The sequence below is a fragment of the Etheostoma spectabile genome, chromosome 15 (genome assembly GCF_008692095.1).
Source record: "Etheostoma spectabile isolate EspeVRDwgs_2016 chromosome 15, UIUC_Espe_1.0, whole genome shotgun sequence".
Classification (NCBI taxonomy): domain Eukaryota; kingdom Metazoa; phylum Chordata; class Actinopteri; order Perciformes; family Percidae; genus Etheostoma; species Etheostoma spectabile.
In genome coordinates, this window is record NC_045747.1 from 25,478,518 (window position 1) to 25,498,789 (window position 20,272).

General features: G+C 43.3%; 1 protein-coding gene and 1 long non-coding RNA gene across 2 annotated transcripts in view; both read right to left on the minus strand.

Moving 5' to 3' along the window:
• LOC116702410 (uncharacterized) overlaps window positions 1-20,272 on the minus strand; it is a 295,446-nt gene that overhangs the window by 108,855 nt on the left and 166,319 nt on the right. The window lies entirely within an intron of this gene.
• adamts17 (ADAM metallopeptidase with thrombospondin type 1 motif, 17) overlaps window positions 11,691-20,272 on the minus strand; it is a 116,652-nt gene continuing 108,070 nt past the window's right edge. Inside the window, 5 exon segments of the mRNA XM_032536540.1 lie at window positions 11,691-11,987; window positions 13,265-13,433; window positions 16,369-16,463; window positions 16,466-16,520; window positions 17,933-18,137. Coding sequence (XP_032392431.1) covers window positions 11,836-11,987; window positions 13,265-13,433; window positions 16,369-16,463; window positions 16,466-16,520; window positions 17,933-18,137 — 676 coding nt within the window. The 3' untranslated portion in view covers window positions 11,691-11,835.

Here is a 20,272-nt window from a genome sequence, read left to right on the forward strand (position 1 = left end):
ATGTGGAGAGGACGTTGGTTTTTGTTACTTTACCCTGCCTGCTACGCCAAGAAGGACATTCGGCCTGCTTCTACTGCCTGATGTCTAGCCTGCCACCCTTGTATTACGGGTCCTGACTACTGCAATAAACTTGGTAAAAACCTTCCGTCTTGTCTGCTTCTGGGTCCTGTTGAACCATATCTGACAGTACAATCCGGCCAAGTATGGACCCAGCGGACTTAGACGCAGTCAAACATGCAGTGTCAGTGCAAGAATACACTCTCGGACAACACAGTCAGTATCTCAGGGAGATTATGGATGGGCTGCGACAACTTACCGCTGACGTCACGGGGCTGCGTACTCAGCTATCCGCTACTGCAGCAACACCACCGGATCCCACACTGCCGGATTCCCACGCCACCCGTCACACTGCCATGGTCGGGAACCGTGGGTTCCCACGCCGGAACGGTTATGAGGGAGTTTTGGGACATTGTCGATCATTTTTGATGCAGTGTGATTGGTTTTTGAACAACAGCCCCGCACCTACGTCTTGGACAGATCCAGGATTGCTTTTGTTATTGGGCTGTTGAAAGGGGATGCTCTTCAGTGGGCCTCCGCTGTATGGGAGAAGCAGTCCACTCCCCTCGTCCTACGCCACCTTCTGCTCTGAGCTATGCAAGGTTTTCGACCATCCGGCAAGTGGTCCTGACTCTTCCACGAGGTTGCTTTCTCTTCGCCAGGGGCTCCGGAGTGTAGCTGAGTTCGCCGTGGAGTTCCGCACGCTGGCCGAGGGGAGCGGCTGGAACGCGGTGGCTCTCCAAGCGCTTTTCAGGGGTCTGGTGAGGTCATAAAAGATGAATTAATCTCTTATCCTGAACCCGTGGATTTGGATGCACTAGTCTCTATCTCTATTCGTATTGACAATCGCCTGCGGGAGCGGAGGAGGGTCTCGAAACCCGCGACAAGGGAGTGACGTTAACCCGCACCGACGCTTCCGTTTTCCGGAGGACTGCTCGCCCAGGGACCACCAACTCTGACTACGCCGTGCTTCTCCTTCTAGAGAGGAGCCTATGCAGCTTGGTCGCCAGCATCTGGACCCAGTGGAGCGCCAGCGCCGCATCTCTAATCAGTGTTGTCTGTATTGTGGCCAGTTTGGACACTTCCTGGTATCCTGCCCCGACAATCCTTCAAACAGGCAAGCTCGCTAGATGGGAGGAGAATCCTAGCGAGTAGAGCAGCTATCCCTCTATCTCCTCGTCCACGCACCCAACTTCACGCCACCCTCACTTACCAAGGTCAGTCTAGTAGCCTGTTAGCACTTATTGATTCTGGAGCAGATGAGAGTTTTCTTGATGAAGTGTTAGCAGAGCAGTTAAAGATCCCCACGGGGCGGCTGTGGCTCGGTGGTAGAGCGGTTGCCTGCCAATTGGAAGGTTGGTGGTTCAATCCCCGCCCCTGCAGTCATTGTCGAAGTGTCCTTGGGCAAGACACTGAACCCCGAGTTGCTCCCGGTGCTGTGCATCGGAGTGTGAATGTGTATGAGTGTTTATCTGATGAGCAGGTGGCACCTTGTACGGCAGCCCCGGCTGCAGTGTATGACTGTGTGTGAATGGTGAATGTTTCCTGTAGATGTAAAAGCGCTTTGAGCAGTCGTTAAGACTGGAAAAGCGCTATATAAATACAGGACATTTACATTTACATACTACTGGATAAGCCTATTGACGCTAATGCCCTTGATGCCCGAGGTTTCTGCCTAAAAGGCAGTTTTTCCTCGCCACTGTCGCACTGTTGCTTGCTCTGGAGGAAACTATTAGAACTGTTGGGTCCTTGTAAATTCTGGAGTGTGGTCTATCTGTAAAGTGTCTTGAGATAACTCTTGTTATGAATTGATACTATAAATAAAATTGAATTGAATTGAATTGATGGTAGGTTATTGGCCCGGGTGGTTGCCCGCACTTGCCCAGTTAGGTTACAATTATCAGGTAACCACATCGAACAAATAAGTTTTTTTGTTATTAGTTCTCCCTTTGTGCCACTAGTCCTGGGCCATCCCTGGTTGGTTCACCATAACCCTAACATTGACTGGTCCACCTCGAGGATCATTAGTTGGAGTACTGCGTGTCATGCAAGCTGTTTAACCTCTGCCACACCCCAGTCCGTTTCCAGTCAGGTGACGGGCACTGTAGAACCAGACTTATCTAATGTTCCTCTTGATTATCATGACCTTCAGTGGGCGGCTGTGGCTCAGTGGTAGAGCGGTTGCCTGCCAATCGGAAGGTTGGTGGTTCGATCCCTGCCCCTGCAGTCATTGTCGAAGTGTCCTTGGGCAAGACACTGAACCCCGAGTTGCCCCCGGTGCTGCGCATCGGAGTGTGAATGTGTATGATTGTTTATCTGATGAGCAGGTGGCACCTTGTACGGCAGCCCCGGCCACAGTGTATGAATGTGTGTGAATGGTGAATGTCTCCTGTAGATGTAAAAGCGCTTTGAGCAGTTGTTAAGACTGGAAAAGCGCTATATAAATACAGCACATTTACATTTACATTCAGTTGGTCTTCAGCAAACAACAAGCCCTCTCTTTACCGCCTCACCGCCCCTACGACTGCTCTATTGAGTTATTGCCTGGTTCTCCGTTCCCGGGGAGTCGCCTCTACAACCTATCCAAGCCTGAACACATGACTATGGAGACCTACATCAAGGAGTCGCTAGCAGCTGGCGTTATTCGCCTCCTCATCTCCACTGGGAGCAGGTTTCTTCTTTGGGGAAAAAAGATGGCACCCTCAGGCCCTGCATTGATTCAGAGGTCTCAATAACATTACGGTAAAGAACAAGTACCCATTGCCTCTCATGATCTCTGCTTTTGACTCTCTACAGGGATCGGTCATTTTCTCTAAGCTGGACCTACGCAATGCCTATCACCTGGTTCGCATTAAAGAGGGAGACGAATGGAAGACTGCCTTTAATACGCCACTTGGACACTTTGAGTATCTAGTGATGCCGTTTGGGCTTACCAACGCCCCTGCGGTCTTCCAGAGCATGGTTAATGATATCCTCAGGGACATGCTCAACAGATTTGTGTTCGTGTATCTTGATGATATTTGATCTTTTCCAGGGATCCAGCGGCGCACATCCACCACGTTAGTCAGGTGCTACAACGCCTTTTGGAGAATCGTCTTTACGTAAAGGCCGAGAAGTGTGAATTCCATACACCTACTATCACGTTTTTGGGCAATATAATCTCTCAAGGTGAGATAAGGATGGATCCATGCAAGGTGAAAACAGTGGTAGAGTGGCCTGAACCAGGGAACAGGAAGCAGTTGCAGAGGTTTTTGGGATTTGCTAACTTTTACGGAGGTTTATTCGCAATTACAGCCGAGTAGCTGCCCCCTGACGTGTCTCACCTCTACCTCTCGAACCTTCCAGTGGTCGCTACGGCTAGTGAGGCTTTTTCAGACTTAAAGAAGTGGTTCACTACAGCGCCCATTCTGGTCCAGCCTGACTCCACTAAACAGTTTGTTGTTGAAGTCGATGCTTCTGACGTCGGCGTTGGTGCTGTTCTGTCTCAGCGGGCTACTGATGACAAGATGCATCCTTGTGCTTTTTTCTCCCGTCGTCTCTCTCCCCCAGAAAGGAACTATGACGTGGGTGACCGGGAGCTGTTGGCAGTCAAACTGGCGCTGGAGGAGTGGAGGCACTGGTTGGAGGGGGCTGAGCATCCATTCGTGGTGTGGACCGACCACAAGAATTTAGAGTATATCCGTTCCGCCAAGCGACTGAATTCCCGACAGGCCAGGTGGGCGTTGTTTTTTGGTCGTTTCCAGTTCACACTGACGTACAGACCTGGTTCGCGCAACGTCAAACCTGATGCGCTCGTGCATTCAGTAAGTGTGACTATGATTCTGCCACTCTGGACACCATGATTCCCAGCGCCTGTGTGATCGGGGCGATCACCTGGAGGATTGAGGAGGAGGTCAGGGCTGCGCTACGTGAACACCCTGGTCCAGGTAACGGCCCTCCGGGTTGTCTTTTTGTGCCTTCTTCCATGAGATCTGCGGTTTTGCTATGGGCTCATTCATCTAGACTCACGGGCCATCCTGGAGTCTCTCGTTCTCTGGTGTTTCTTCGCAGAAGGTTCTGGTGGCCCACCATGGAGGCGGATACGCGGACGTTTGTGGCTGCTTGTCCTGTGTGTGCCCGGAACAAGGGGTCTAACAGGCCCGCCGCCGGTCTCCTGCGACCCCTATCCATTCCTCGCCGTCCTTGGTCGCACCTGGCTTTGGATTTTGTGACTGGATTTCCTCCGTCTGAGGGTAAGACGACCATCCTCACCGTGGTCGACAGATTCAGCAAGTTTGTGCATCTAATCCCTCTTCCGAAATTACCTTCTGCCAAGGAGATGGCGGAGGTTCTTGTCCGGGAGGTGTTCCGGATTCACGGGCTTCCGTTGGATATTGTGTCTGACCGTGGTCCACAGTTCATCTCTGCGGTCTGGAAGGGGTTTTGCTCTGCTCTGGGGGCTTCTGTCAGTTTATCTTCCGTTATCACCCTCAAACCAATGGCCAAGCTGAGCGTGCCAATCAGAAGATGGAGGCTACTCTTCGCTGCATGGTTTCCGATAATCCCACCAAATGGGCTTCTCAAGTTTCGTGGGTCGAGTACGCTCACAACACTCTGCCGACTGCTGCTACAGGTATGTCGCCGTTCCAGTGTCTTTATGGATATCAGCCTCCTCTGTTTCCTTCCCAGGAGAAGGACATTTCTGTTCCCTCAGTCCAGGCTCATGTCCGGCGGTGCCACCGGACGTGGCATCGGGCCCGCTCCAAGCTGTTGAGGTCCTCGGCTCAGTACCAGCACCAAGCCAATCGCCGTCGTATCCCTGCTCCCAAGTACTCTAAGGGGATAAGGTATGGCTGTCCGCCAAGGACTTGCCTTTGAAGACTGTTTCTCGCAAGCTCTCTCCTAGTTCCTCAGGCCTTTTGTGGTGGAGAGGATTATTAACCCTGTGGTGGTCCGGCTGAAGTTGCCCTGCTCCATGAGGGTGCACCCCTCCTTCCATGTGTCCCGCCTCAAGCCTGTTGCCCTCAGCCCGCTGCTCCCTCCGCCGCCTCCAGCTCCTCCGCCCCGGTTCGTCGATGGGGAGCGGGTGTACACAGTCCGCCGCTGCTGGACTCCCGCCGTCGCGGCCGTGGTACTCAATACCTGGTGGACTGGGAGGGCTACGGTCCGGAGGAGAGGTGCTGGGTTCCTCGCTCGCAGACCCTGGACGCTGCTCTGGTCAGGGACTTCCATCGTCGGTTCCCTGGGAAGCCCGGTGGACCGCCTGGAGGCGGCCGTCGGGGGGGAGTACTGTCAGGATGTCTCAATCATGACTTGGCTGGGGGGGTGTGTGTGGTTGATTGTGTTTTGTTTCTCTCTGGTAATTGGGTAGGGCAGGCTCACTCTCCTGACTGATTAGCACACCTGATTCATATCAGCTCTCTCTGTGTTGCTTTATATAGACCTGGGGCGTTTCTCAATATGTGTTCTTCTATGGACTTGTGTCCTTGTGTCCTTGTGAAACGTCATGTTTGGTGGCCAAAGTACTGACCCAATACACAAGTTAGCATTTCGCCAAGAACAGTTAAAATCCCCGGATGTGATCTCGACACGCCCATTTTACCGAGGATACATCGGATGGTGACTTGTGTGAACTTGGCCGGGCAGGTATCCCAGCATTCAATTCGGGTGTAAAGCGCTTATGGTTTCCGGTACACATATTTTCACAATTTACGTCTATTATTAAATCAATAATTCATTTTTAAGATGTTTTAAGGCGAGAAATCAGCGGTGTAGATTTTGAATATAGGCAGTTCAACGAAAATTGATGGTGAATTAAAAAAGCCTTCGGAGTTTGAAAGCTCCGCAAACCCCGGCGGGCGAGCTTGCTACGCCAGCCGGGAATGACTCTCGCGAGCCGGTCAGTCAGTCAGCTCACAGACCCCTCTGGCCCCACGTCTAGACAGACCCCTCTGGCCCCACATTTAGACAGACCACTGCAGCAAAGCCAGGTCCACAATTGTAAGATATTTTAAACAATTTTTTCCGCTGTCATATATATATCTGTCCTCCTCATCCTGGCTCTCCTCCCTCGCAGGATCCTCTTCTGCCTCTCGGTAACGTATACAGATGGCAGTGACTAACTTTACCCAGTCCATCTATAATTTTAATGCCTATTTTAACGTTTCTTTTCTGCTTTCAATTAAAATTGAATCCCGAACAAAGTTACAAGGATTTTTTCCCCGCCGTTGTGTCGGTATTTATATAGTTATTGGCCCGTGATACTTAATAGCACTTTAATTGAAAACCTGGAAGACTAAACAACAAAACAACAAGGCGGTGTGAAGGGTGACCGTCCTTGCTTTATTATGAACACACACATCAAAGCTAACTATAAAGTGGCAAGCGCCCTCTTTGCTGGGGGTGTTGCGCAATAACAGGAAGAACGCTTCGTCTCAAAACGGTCACCAGCGTTTTGTGTTCTTCTGAACTTGCGAGTTCAGTCTTCCAGGTACAGCTAGCAAGTACGGTCTCCCCAAGAACACAAGTCCGTTCTTTGCTTACTTGGTATTGAGAAACGCCCCTGCAGTTCTCCACAGTCTTTGCCGGATTGTTACGTCGCATTCATGTGGAGAGGACGTTGGTTTTTGTTACTTTACCTGCCTGCTACGCCAAGAAGGACATTCTGCCTGCTTCTACGGCCTGATGTCTAGCCTGCCACCCAGTTGTATTACTGGTCCTGACTACACTGCAATAAACTTGGTAAAAATACCTTCCGTCTTTGTCTGCTTCTGGGTCCTGTTGAACCATATCTGACATATATATATTTGAGGGTCTTTTACATGCTGTCTCAGCTAGCGGTTAGCCCAATTAGCTGTTAGCTGAACTAAAGTCGTTAACTTTCCGGTGAAGGCTAACAGCAGACCGCTACTGTGGAACAGATTGTGCAGTGCCGTAAATCCCGGGTAAATCCTCGTACATTATGATTATCATCTGCACTTGCTAACATATTGCACATGCGCAGGACGGATCGTGTACCGACAGTGTCCATCCCAATTACATGCACATGGCTGATTATGCAAATTAGGCGATGTCATTTAGCAACTTTTAGGCCAGCAAATAGCTACCTTCCTTACTGAGGAGTTGGCAACACTGCTTGGCAAAGCAGCAAATACAAGCACGTTCATCAGTGGGCCATATGCTTAATAACAATTGTTTTTCACTTTTTGATAGGTAGGAACAACTTACTAGATGAAAAACAGACTACAACTTTACCTCCAACCCTTTATTTATCAATAAATAAAAGATTTCTTCATACTTTAGCTTCATCTAAAATATTAATATTGCAAGTAACGGATGCTTCACAGAGGAATTTATAATTATTAAAAAATATCAACACCTATAAACAATTTCTGATCTGTTTGCAAATAAATTATACTGATTTGTAAGGCATTTAATTGTTTGTTTACTACTACTGTAATACGAATCATACAACAATATCGGTCGTTTAAAACAACCCACAGGAGCGTTTCATAAATTAGCAGCTGAGTGGTGGCAGGAAATAGGTCCTCACCTACACCAGAGAACGTAACTCGCAGTTTAAACACATCGTTAACTGTTGTGGTTTGGGGTTTTTGTTTGGGTGCATGTTTCCCTTTTCTCTGGCCTCCTTGTGTTTTTGCCTGTTTTCTCTGTGGTCCTGAGTCACTGGTCCTGTCTTGTTCCCCCGTATCTGTTTGTTCTACCTTCTGCTTTATTGTGGTAGTCAGCTTCCTGTCTTGTCTTGGCTTGTCTTGTCTAGCTTTACTTTTGCCTGTCTGATTGTCCAGCCCCGCCCTAATGTGATTCACCTGTTGTCTCACCTGTTCCCCATTATCTCATTACCTCTTGTATTTAACCTCTGTGTTCCCTTTGTCTAGTACTGCATCGTTAGTTTGGTCCTCGAGCCTGTTGTGCTGCATGTGTCTGCGTTCCTGGTGTTTTAACGTTCCTTCCGCTTGTTTTTTCTCTGTGAGTACTCCCCTGGAATATTCCCTTGTGATTGCCTTGCCCTGCTCTGCTTTTAGTTTTGGATTTTTTTGGATTCCCTGTGTATTGGACTTGGCTTTTCCTGTGTTTTTCTCATGAACTATAATAAAGATTTTTTGTTGACGTTCTACCCGCCTGCTCGACTCTGTTTTTGGGTCCTCCTCCTGTCACCTCCCGTAACAGGTAACGGTCTCATTTGGGCTAGGTTTAGGCACAAAACTACTTAAGTTTAGAAATAGATGGTTTTGGTTAAAATCAAACGTTACTTCACTTCCAGTTACGTGTGATGTAAAACGTGACGTAGTCCATTTGTTCCATAAAGGGTTAAGGTATTCTATATCCACGACACTCCACTTTTGGGATTACTTCGCGGCCGGATATTCCACCGGATGTCTGTTACCTTCCGCTTTCTTTGTGTTGTAATTCTAAACTCCAGTGGATTGATGAGGACTATGGTTTTATATACTAATTTTCTGGTTCATAATTGTATTTAGAGGTTGTACTAGAAAAGGTTTACATGGTTTAATTTTCCAAAAACACCATATTTTGTTATAATGCTCCTTGCTGCAGCTCCTTTTTTCACCATGAGTGTTGAGCGCTCTTTTAGCTACCGAGTGAGTCATCTCACTTTTCTTCCATCTTTTATTGGGAGTCGCACATGCAAAGTTCCTAGGTAAGGACTACTAGCTAGTCAGAAGCAGAGTATGAGGGTGTGCTACCCCAGCAGCTAGCCAATTCAATTTTATTTATAGTATCAATTCATAATAAGAGTTATCTCAAGACACTATACAGATAGACCACACTCCAGAATTTACAAGGACCCAACAGTTCTAGTAGTCTCCTCCAGAGCAAGCAACAGTGGCGAGGAAAAACATCCTTTTAGGCAGAAACCTCGGACAGACCCAGGCTCTTGGTAGGCGGTGTCTGACGGGCCGGTTGGGGTTAGAATGAAGATTGGCAATAACAAAAATAGAAAAAAATTAGTTTGTAGCCAAGCTTTATAATGTAATAAAGGTATGCAAAGTGACAAGCGTTTTTCCTGGAAGTAAAGGCTGGACTACAATAGAGCTGTTGTGAACAGTGTTTTCTGTGGGAGATGGTAAGTCCCCTTGGGGAAGGCACTTTGGGCTTTTTCACTTTGTAAACCTATAACATGCACAAAAAATATATAACACAAAGTAAAGGGGAAAAACATAATATTAGCATGTTACCTGCTCCTCAGATTTCTGTAGGGTAAATCCAGATAGCTAGCAAGACTATTTGTCCAATCTAAGTTTTCTGTAAATCCACATACCTTTTAAAATTGGGTCATATAGGTTTGATTTTGAATGTTAATTACATCTATTAACAAAATAAGAGAATCACTTTACAGTAGACTTAAAATAGAATTCTTGCTCAGAATGCAGCAAATAAAGAATAAGCATAAAGGAATATCAGACAAAGTAGGCAGTACATATCTGTGTGACTACACAGAACAGACAAATGGTCAAATCACTGTAGTAACAGAGGGTTTACTCAGTTCCAAATCAGCACCATGTAATACATGTAATGGCAGTTCATGTGCAACTAAAACAAAGTACAGTACAGGAATACTTAAGGGTATTTGCAATACATCGGCAAAAAGACTCAATAAAAAGGCAATGTTATTAAATAATCCAACATACAAAAGCAGATAACTGTTAACAATGACAATAGGACCATGACCGACTACATTTATATGCACATAATATTCCAGTCTTCATAATGTTTAAAAGTAGCTGTATTGCTCCTTTTGTTTTGGCCATGCATCTCTACCACGGCCCTGCAAACTTTTGGCTCTTTGCTTGGCACAGAGTTGACCTTTAAGCCCCAAACAGGCAAGAGGTCGTAAACTGTCACAAACTGTGGTAAAAACCCTGATGAGACTCATATTCTGAATGCTCTGTATATACAGTATATCCAAAGAATGTTGTCATATTATGAAGAGTTGTGGAATATTAGTGTGCATGTAAACATACTCATTGATTATAAGCTGAATTCCACAACAGTGAATCAGGTCATAAGATAGCACCATTCATCCCCTGGGAAAAGATTGATGCACACACAGAGGCATGTAAGCACCATGACCATGTAGAAAGGATTGACAGGGTGATAATGACTTTGAACAGCAGCTGTTGGTGACATATATTCAGTGCTGATAGGAAGTATTCAATGTTCAACCATTTAAAGATAATTATTAGGCAGTGCCATTAATAGCAATGTCATTGCTTTATTTTTGAAAAGCATGACATTGTATATAGTGGTTATTACATAGTTATTATTGGGATCATTGTGTTGTCGTGGCTCTCTAAAACAGTTGTTCCCAAACAATTCGTATCAAGAACCCCTAAAATCAAGAACACCTAAAATTACACATTAGACCATGGAACCTCATTTGATAAGAATATGATTACACAAAATAACAGAAAAGGTACTGGCAGCTCATTACCCAGACTTTGCCCACGTAATTATAAAATGGCAATTTTGTCTGTAACTACAGTTAAAATACCGAACATTTTCTTTTAAGCCTATATAAAATTATCTCATACAAATGCTGCTTTAAGTTTAAAAAACAAATGTTGGAAAAAAACTCAAATGAAATAAGCGCCAATTGAAGTTCATGAATATCAACTGAAAGTTAAACTTTCATTGGAATTTCTGTTGATTAATATACGGCTTATGCAAACATTACTTGACGAATAAATAATGAATTGAAATTAAGTTTTAGGACATTTTATGGTTAAACACAAGCACCTGTAGGCTACAGGTCGGAAGTAGTGAAGACTGTCGCCCAATGCGCACTACCGGGAGTGCCGATGCAAATGTACTTAAGATGCAACGACCGTCTACTGTCGCCTGTAGTACGACTGATGGCTAGCCCTGTCTATTGACAAAATCCCTGCAGCCTTTAGCAGGGGGTCTAATCAGGACATGAGTCCTGTCTGTTGCTAAATACATCTGTGGCACAAGGTTACAGTGCAAGATCTCATGCCATGGCTTATCTGGGTCAAGGGATGGGCCAATAAAATGACAATAGGTCAAATCCGAAAATGCTTCAACCAAAGGGTTTCCGTAAGGTGTCTCTAAACCACAATCTTCCAGAACTGTTTGGAGTGCTGTTGTTCCCACACCACAGGCCGCCTCTGTTTTTACATGTATCTGCATCATCATAGCAATGTGTTGATAGCATCGTTGTTGTCTTATTATATAGCTTGATGAGTCCCTATCAGCTGGCACATAGCACTAGCACTATTACAACTTGTACAATATTACTCATTTGTAAGTTGGTATCCAACGCAAATGTCAGCTTGAATGTTGAATGCGATTCAGAGTGAAAATAAATGGAAACACCATAAAATGTATCAAGTGGATCGCAAAACAGCATGTGACATTATCACACACAAGTTTTTATTCACTTTAAAGCAGTTGGATGGTTGGATCTTTTTTACCAGACTTCAGATAATTTGATTGACAAGTCGATGGAAACTAAGCTAGAGTCTACTTCAAAACCAAAGACTTATTTTTAATCATTCTGTGCAAATAAAGGCCTCCCCATCTTTCTTTTGCTTTTTGGTGTACAGCAAAAGAAATGTTCAAGTCTTTATTAAATGTAGAAGTTTATAAGCCCATTTAAAATGTACATTTATGTGTACTTGCCATTTTCTTTTCTTTTTTAAATACAATAAGTTTCATCAACAGTAGAAACATTTAACAATATTAAAAACATTTACAAAAAGGAGCGTTATGTAGAGGAAAAGTAGGTGCATTTGGTCATTAGCTCTTGTGCAGTATTTTCTTGGCATAAAAGTCCCTACAGGTTTCACAGCAGCGCTGGTACCACCTCATGTCCTGACAGAGGTTCTTCTCTCGGATCACACGACAGTGCACCGTCCACTGGTCCCCCATGCATTTGTAGGTCAGAGCAGCTGTGGGGATATAGGAGAGAGGCAGCAAGTTAATGTGCTGCATCATAAAGTATTTTTGGGCCACAGGGCATCACACACTGCGGCTCAGTGGTAGAGCGATTGCCTGCCAATCGGAAGGTTGGGGGTTCAATCCCTGGCCCTGCAGTCCCATGTCAAAGTGTCCTTGGGCAAGACACTGAACCCCCAGTTGCCCCTGATGCTGTGCATCGGAGCAAGTGTGAATGTGTGTGAGTGTTTATCTGATGAGGCACCTTGTACGGCAGCCCCGGCCACAGTGTATGAATGTGTGTGAATGATGAATGTAATGTATAATGTAAAAGTGCTTCAAGTAGTCATTAAGACTAGAAAAGTGCTATATAAATACAGCATATTTACATTTACAACGGACCTAGAAGATGCAATTCCACTGTTCCAAAAAAAATTGGATTCCTGGGATCCTGACCTATTCAACATGCTTTAATGCTCTTGCTGACATCATCTTTGTCGAGTAGCTATTGGATGTGTTTTTTTAGGGGCTGTTAGTGATTTGGAGCTGGGAATGTTGGTTTTGGTGTTGGTTTTAGAAGTACTCAAAATGTTTTTAATTAATTAAAACTATTTCTATTAAAACTGTTAGTACCGCACAGTACAAGTCCCGCATTCAGTATCTCTGTGTGTGTGCATGTATGACCTGCCTTTTTCAACTTGTCCCATTTCCCCATGCATTTGTGTTTAATAGACTGATCTTTGAAATTGGACCAGTATTGAGCAAGCTCGCAATGATGGGCCGGCGTTAACCGAGCTGTAATGTAACTTAATGGGGCAATTGTGCATCCTCGATTTGTAAGTTTTTTTTTATTTGCTACTGAGGCTCTTAGTGTTATGAAAAGTGTCTGATAACATTATTGATCTCACAAGGTAACTTTTTATCCAAAGACAGCATTGTGGAGAGTGAAACAACAGACTATCCACACTGCTGCCTACGACAAGTCACCCTGTGAGGTCAATAATGTGTAATGACACTTAATAACAATCATAACCTGTCAGTAGCAAAACATTTAATAAAAATCGAGGTTGCACAATTACTCAACACTGTGATCTCGCTCAATACTGGACTGGATTTTTGACCAGCTCAGTCTATTAGACACAAATGCATGATCCCATATGATCCTTTAATATGAGAAGCTGCTCATTATTCCACAGTGTGTTTGGTCGGAGGTCTTTATTATAATCTAATGAACAGGGCGACCCTAACCCTTAACCCCCCCTGTAGAACAGAGTTGGGACAAGTGTCTCACCTAGCCTGGGAGAGGTGATGGTGTTCACATTGATTTTGTCGTTGCAGGTACCATGATGACAGGGCTGGTAGGTCGGTGGTCTCAGCGTCACTGGGCAGTCGTTACCAGTCACTTTGTGCATACACTGGACCACTCGCGACTGCAGGCCCTTCCCGCAGGATGATGAGCACTGAAACAGCCAATCACAGGGTTCACTTCTGACACAGGTCACTTTTCTGTTTTTGTACAGGTTAAACAATTGACATACTTTTTTTTGTGATCTTAAAGGCCTAGTTTGTATTTTTTTAAGTGGGGTTGTCTAAGCTGCTTATTACCTATGTAAAGTAAATGGAGGTTGGCCCACCCCCCCTAGGCTGGAGAAGCACGCAAGACGGGCTCCGTTCCCCGTCAGAAAGGCCTATCTGACGCCAAGGCAATGTGGGAAAAATATTATAAATATAGTGTACACTTAAACTGATATAGTTTTTCAGGTGAGCCTTTTTAAGGTGTCTAAAATGTGTTTAGCTGCTGCCCCCGTCCAGAGCCGGACATTGCTTAGCCTCCGTGATGGTACTCCTGCCTGCTTCTCCAAACGGAAGATAAGTATCCTCATACACCCCACTTCAAAAGATCCAAACAATCTTTTTAAGAGGTATTAGATGTATTTTTTGTAATTCAGGTTTGTTTTTGTTTACACACAAACAGACAGCTGTAGTTATGAGATATCCTAAGACCCGTGATAAATGCACATATTTAGAACAAAAACAATAAAATTTAGCAATTAAAGAATTTCTCTCTCATCTGCTGCCAAGGTACCCTTGAGCAAGGCCCTCATCAGCAATCAATTGAAGGGATAATTGAAGTGAGTTACACAGAGCTGTACAGTGGTGCTCATAAGTTTACATGCCCATGCTTAAGTTGACTAAAAAGAGGAATAACATTTTGTTTTTATCTTAATACCTTAATTAAAAAATGAGGTAAAATCCAATCTTTAAGGACACCAATTTTCTAAGTAAGTAAATAAATGTTCTTCCTTAAAATTGATGAAGCATAAGTATACACACCCCTATGTTAAATTCCCATAGAGGCAGGCAGATTTTTACTTTTAAAAGGCCAGTTATTTCATGGATCAGGATACTATGCATCCTGATAAAGTTCCCTTGGCCTTTGGAATTAAAATAGCCCCACATCATCACACACCCTTCACCATACATAGAGATTGGCATGGTTTTATTTCAGTTAGCTTAATAGCTGGTTTGATTTGCACTGAGATATGATTTTATGGAAAATATCACATTGTTCTTGGAGATTGTTGCTAGTGCGTGTGACATGCAGGTCTGATCAATTTATCAAACTAACGAGCTGGCCCCGCTAGTCGACCACAACCTGAAATTCAGAGGAAGCAACATGCAGTCACACGCTAGCCTGGATTGATTATTATAAGCATACAACGGTGTCATGCTAGTCAACCAGCGTATTTCTACCTGATGTCCCTCTCCAAAACCACTTCAGAAGAGGTCAGTCACAGCGCTTACTTGCTTTGGTGTTTGTAAAGCATTAAAGTTCAACAAAGAATGGTTCACATTAGGAAAGTTCCTTTTTCATTTTTATATTCTAAATAGATGCACTCCCCTACAAAATTACCGCAGTAGTCGAGAATGATTTATTATTTCCAGATAGAACTATTTATGTCATCTTTTAAAAATTACTTTTTCTTTTTTCATATAGCAATATATAATCGCAGGGAGAAAAATATCCCACTGTCAACATTTTTTCCAATATCGTGCAGGCCTAAGTATTATTACAACTTGGATCTTATTTTTATCATCATCACATTCTTGAAAAGAAGTCAAACGTCAGATGATCAGACAGTTGGGAAACCAACCTCCACCATGTGAGCGGTCTGTTGTAAACATCCAGCACAGTTTACAGACTTCTTGCTTCAGCTTTGACCTAATTGTATTTACTGTAGTTGAGCAAACAGTTTCTGTACAATGAAGGGTTATTAACATCATTACGGATAAACTAATTTAGTTTGACCTTGAATTAAGGGGTTTAGGTCATCTTGGTGAAATATTAGTTTGTTTCCAACTGTTTGTGTTCCTAGAACTGTTGTTCTTCTTTTTACTTATTTCTCAACTTTTTTCATACTGTAACTGGCCAAAAGTACAAACTTGTATTAAAGGAAAATAATATCCTGCCAAAACAAAGTTTATTTTAATATTATAATATATTTTTTTCTCTTTCAAGAGGTTTTTTTCCTTTTTCTTGGGGAGTGAATACTGAGTAAGTTGTTAGAAATGAACATAGTGGAGTGTGAAGGTGTTTTACTTGTATAACCCAGGGATTAAAGTGAAGAAAAAAAATATTTTTACCTTTTTCCGACCAAGTCATAACTGTTCACATCTACCTATACAGATAGTTCAGATAGATAGATGCAAACAGCAAAGTAACGGGAGTATTGCAAGTGTTCTCTTTTCCTCACAAACAAAACAATATTTCGGTACCATCGACTAACCATTGCTGTTCTTTTCAACTGCAGCAATCATATTGTAGAAAGGCTTTATTTAATTACTTCAGGCCAAAAGTGTTTAAAGGGGGATTCTTTGTTAATATGCAATTTAACACCAACTCAAATCTATCAAATTAAGTTTGCAAGACTTCACTGTTTTTATTCAAGGGCTACTAATAATGAAACATTTTGGTTTTATGGACTATCCTCATACAGTCCCTTAATGCACGACAATAACCTAGCCTACATTTCTCATTTCCCTCACACATAGAGCTCACGATCAATCACACCCTCTCGATTGTGTCACTATAATCCACTTTTGGACTTTCTTTAGTCCTCCAGGCATGTGTTTTTTAAGCAAACGGCAAATGAGACAAGCGTGTAGCTAGGCTACAGCATAAACAAAGCAAAACTCCTCGCTGACGCATCAGGAAATTCTCAAAACACAATTAGGTCTGTAAACATTAAACATCACAAATATAAAATTCATTCAACGGACCTAATATTTGTAGTTGCCTTACAAATTGAAGGAAATTCTTTGTAGTGACAGAGAACTTTAATCCCTGGCTTAACCTTATTAGGTTTTAACAATATATGAACCATGGGGTTATACCTTGGACCAGTCTCCAGTCTTCCATTCGTAACATCTGGAGTAGTCCTCACAGGGCTCCTCCTGAGTGGGCTGGGACAGAGGATCACACAGACCCTGGGGTTTGTACATGACACTGTGCGCTTGTGAACACCTGGACCACAGCCCGATGAACACTGGAGGAAGTGATGGAGCAATATGTAGAAAAGAGTGGAAAACACAATATTATCACAGTGGGAAGAAGCTAACAAGACTGATATAGCTTATTAATGAGGAGGGGTCTGGTTGACAGAATTTTATAATTCATTTTACTAGTCCTTTATTGCAATAAACATGGGCCTTGTTGTTGCCTGTATTTTCGACCTTTGGACAGTAGCTCACTGTTGGGCAGACATCACTGAGCATGCAAGCATCAGAACACATTTATTCTGCTTTACTCCTTTTCAAGAGCTGAGACAAAGACACAACACTTGCTGGGTTTATAACAGCAAAGGATATGTGAATTCAGAGAGTATTGGCAAGAAAATTACAGGAAAAAAACGGTACTGCATATCCAAAAAGAAACCTTTTTTCACATTGTTCTGAATGTTTTATACACCAAACGCTTAGTGAAAGAAGTGTGGCTAATTCCCAAATGTTGGGAAAATGAAAGTCTCATATCTTGAAAACAAAAATTTATATTAGGGTCCCACATCCCCAAAGCATTTTGTCTCAGATGACCATAAAATCTATCTATAACTAAGGGTTTTTTCCCAAAGCAATGGCTCACACACCCCACACCGGGAATACGTGCACTCCTCAGTGGGAACAATTGAACATTCAACCTTAGAAATGATCATGATTTACACTTGTATGGGGCTAAGAGCATCTTAAAGAAAACCTTATCTTCCAATGTTGTGTAAGTAACTGATGGGAACAACATTTTTTGATATGAGTCCAGTTTTAAGCTTGACCACTGCTGCCAGCAGCCTCACACAGGCTGCCATGTAACCACTCAAGCACCGTCCAAATGATCGTACTCTTTAACAAAAAGGTCCATCTCTGTAGGGATCCTTTCCATAATCGTCACAGACATTTAGAATAATAAAACAGCACTTTTAGTTGACGTAAATTTAAGATGCGAAATTGACCTATAACTTCCATTGCAGCTCATTTCACAGCTGCAGACTGCAGCAGTCTAGCTCAATACTGGACCAATGTCGAAGATTGTTGTTCCCATCAGTCAATTGGGCACAAAAACATAGGAAAATAGGGTCCGGGTTGAGTAATACCAAAGTTCCCTTAAAGCTCTGGAACACGTAGAAGGAACCAAACACATCTTTCTAGTTTTTATAGTTGTTGCTCACTGAATTGCATCTTATGTTCTTTGTTAAATGCCGTTTGATGTGAAATTAGTGAAAAGTAAAGGCCTGTAAATCTCTGTCCTTAATCTAATCCAGTTGGAAAATGTGTTTAAAGCTGTTTTTCATGGGCCCGGCCTCTTTCATAAGTGCTGCCTTGAGAAACGTGCATTCTAAATTGTTAATAGGAAACAAGGTCCAGAGACTGCAATGGTCTACACATAACATCAGCACAGTGGGTGACATACCTTGGACCATTCTGAAGCCTCCCACAAAGTGAGGCAGAGGCGGCCCTCACAGCCCTGCACAACAGGAGGTTTTCCTCCTTGGCAATACAGATCCCTGGTGTGGATGAGTGAGCCATTCTGAAAATGGTAAACACAAGCCACGTCCCTCTGCTGAACACCTTTACCACATGTGACGGAGCAGGATCCCCACTCTCCTGTCACCCACCTGTGGAAAACATTAGGTGTTACAGACATACATACATACATAAGCTACAGTCCATTAGCTTATGGTCTGAATGTTTCACTCGGTGGAGGTCTGAACCAGACAGAAAAGATGCTGTTAGAATGTTTACCCGTTTACTGCAGACATACTTTGGAAACAACTTTTGTAGACATGACAAAACAAATGAAGTGTGATGATTTACGTGTATATAGAGCTAAAATAAGAAAAACATATTTGCTTGGTTGTGTTGTGCTCATTCAAACTCTGGTGCGGACCAAACAACCAAACTCTGGTCCCCTTGAAAACAAGGCTTGTGATTTGTTTACAAGCACACTAGAGTTCGGTTAGTTTTAGGTGAGATATGGTGGCCAACGGGCAAACATACTGCAACTTAATGAAACAAAAAATAGACAAAACACAAGCAAATTAAGAAAACATCTTCATAAATTTGACAACACATTCACAGCATTTAGCAAACACGCTGCAAATACAAAAACAATGCAAAAAATAAAAGCACACAAAACCCAAAAACAAATGCAACAAAAAAACGCTGCATCCAGATTAGACAACGGAAATTCTACAGGCCTCTAAAGGGAGCACTAAGTGGAAGAGCTTGATCTTCGACCCCACGGGGAGAGAGCAACAGAGAGAGAGAGAGAGAAAGAGAGAGAGAGAGAGCGAGCGAGAGAGAGCGTTCATTCTCAGAACGGTGTGAAACTGCTTTAAGATCACAGCCTGTAAATATTAAGTCTATATTTGAGATATGTTTTCTCTGGTTTGGTGGGTGTGTCTCAGGTCCCAGATGATAATCAGCAGAGACGTGTCTGTAAACTTGTGGTAATAAAAAAGCAGAGCGCTCTCTCCCCGTGGGGTAAAAAATCCAGCTGTTCCACTTAGTGCTCCCTCTAGAGTCCTGGAGAACCTCCTTTGTGTAACCTGGATGCAGCTTTTTGTTTTGTTGCATTTGTTTTGGGGGTTTGTGTGCTTTTCTTTTTAGCATTGTTTGTGTATGTGGTTGTGTTGTGTGTATTTGCTCAATGCTGCACGTGTGTTTTTTTATTGTTTTAAATTTATGAAGATGTTTTCTTAATTTGATTGTGTTTTATCTATTTACGTGTTTCATTAAGTTGCAGAGTGTTTGCCCCTGTCGGCCACCGTAGGGAGACCCAAATCCAGTCCAAATATAGGAAGTGTTCTGTCCTCATTACAACCCTTTGTGCAAGTTGACAGGCAGCTTAACTCCTCCTCTAATCACCACACTGGACGAAGGTGAATCGTTTACTTCTTTAATGGTGGTCAAAGGTAGGGTAAAACTGAAAACAAAGATATAATAAATGACTACTACATCTTCACATGTAATGAAATGGAATGACTATTTAAAGGATTTTAGTCACAATTTAGCTTAGACTATTCTGTTTACTACAGTCGGCATAAGTAAACATTTAGAAACATATAAAACAATTTTGATAACATACGTCTCATCTTACATAAAAATATTCTTCTATATTGAAAGATGACATGTTAAAGAACATTTACATACCGACGATGCTCGTTTATAGCTTGAACGTGAGCAGATGGCCTTAGATTGATTTACAAATGTAAACAATGCTGTCTGAAGACATTCCTGAGTGCTTCCTGATGACATCATCAAAAATGCCACAGAACAAACTTGACTAACAGCGCAATTCTCTAGTCTACTGCTAGGGGAGACAATGAGTAGCATTACAGAACAGAACACTCCCCGTCTGGTATCCCTGGATACCATTATTAAATATAGCATACATGTCCGAAAAGCAACCATAGTCTAGTCTTCGGATGGTAAAAGGAGGACCAACTCTGTAACTGGTCGCAGGAACACTTTAACCCCGTCTGGGTGAGCCACCTTCACTTCCACTTTGCGGACTCTACCGTCCTTGCCAGGAAACACTTCTGAGATTCGCCCTATAGGCCATGTGTTTCTTTTGGCTTGATTGTCCTTGATGAGCACTAAACTCCCTTTAGTGAGATTTGGTCTGTCGGACCGCCACTTCCTTCTTGGCTGCAGAGTGGACAGGTATTGTTTCCTCCATCTGTCCCAGAAGGTGTTAGCAAGACTTTGCACCTGTCTCCACTGACGTTTGTACAAGTCTTTTCCATCA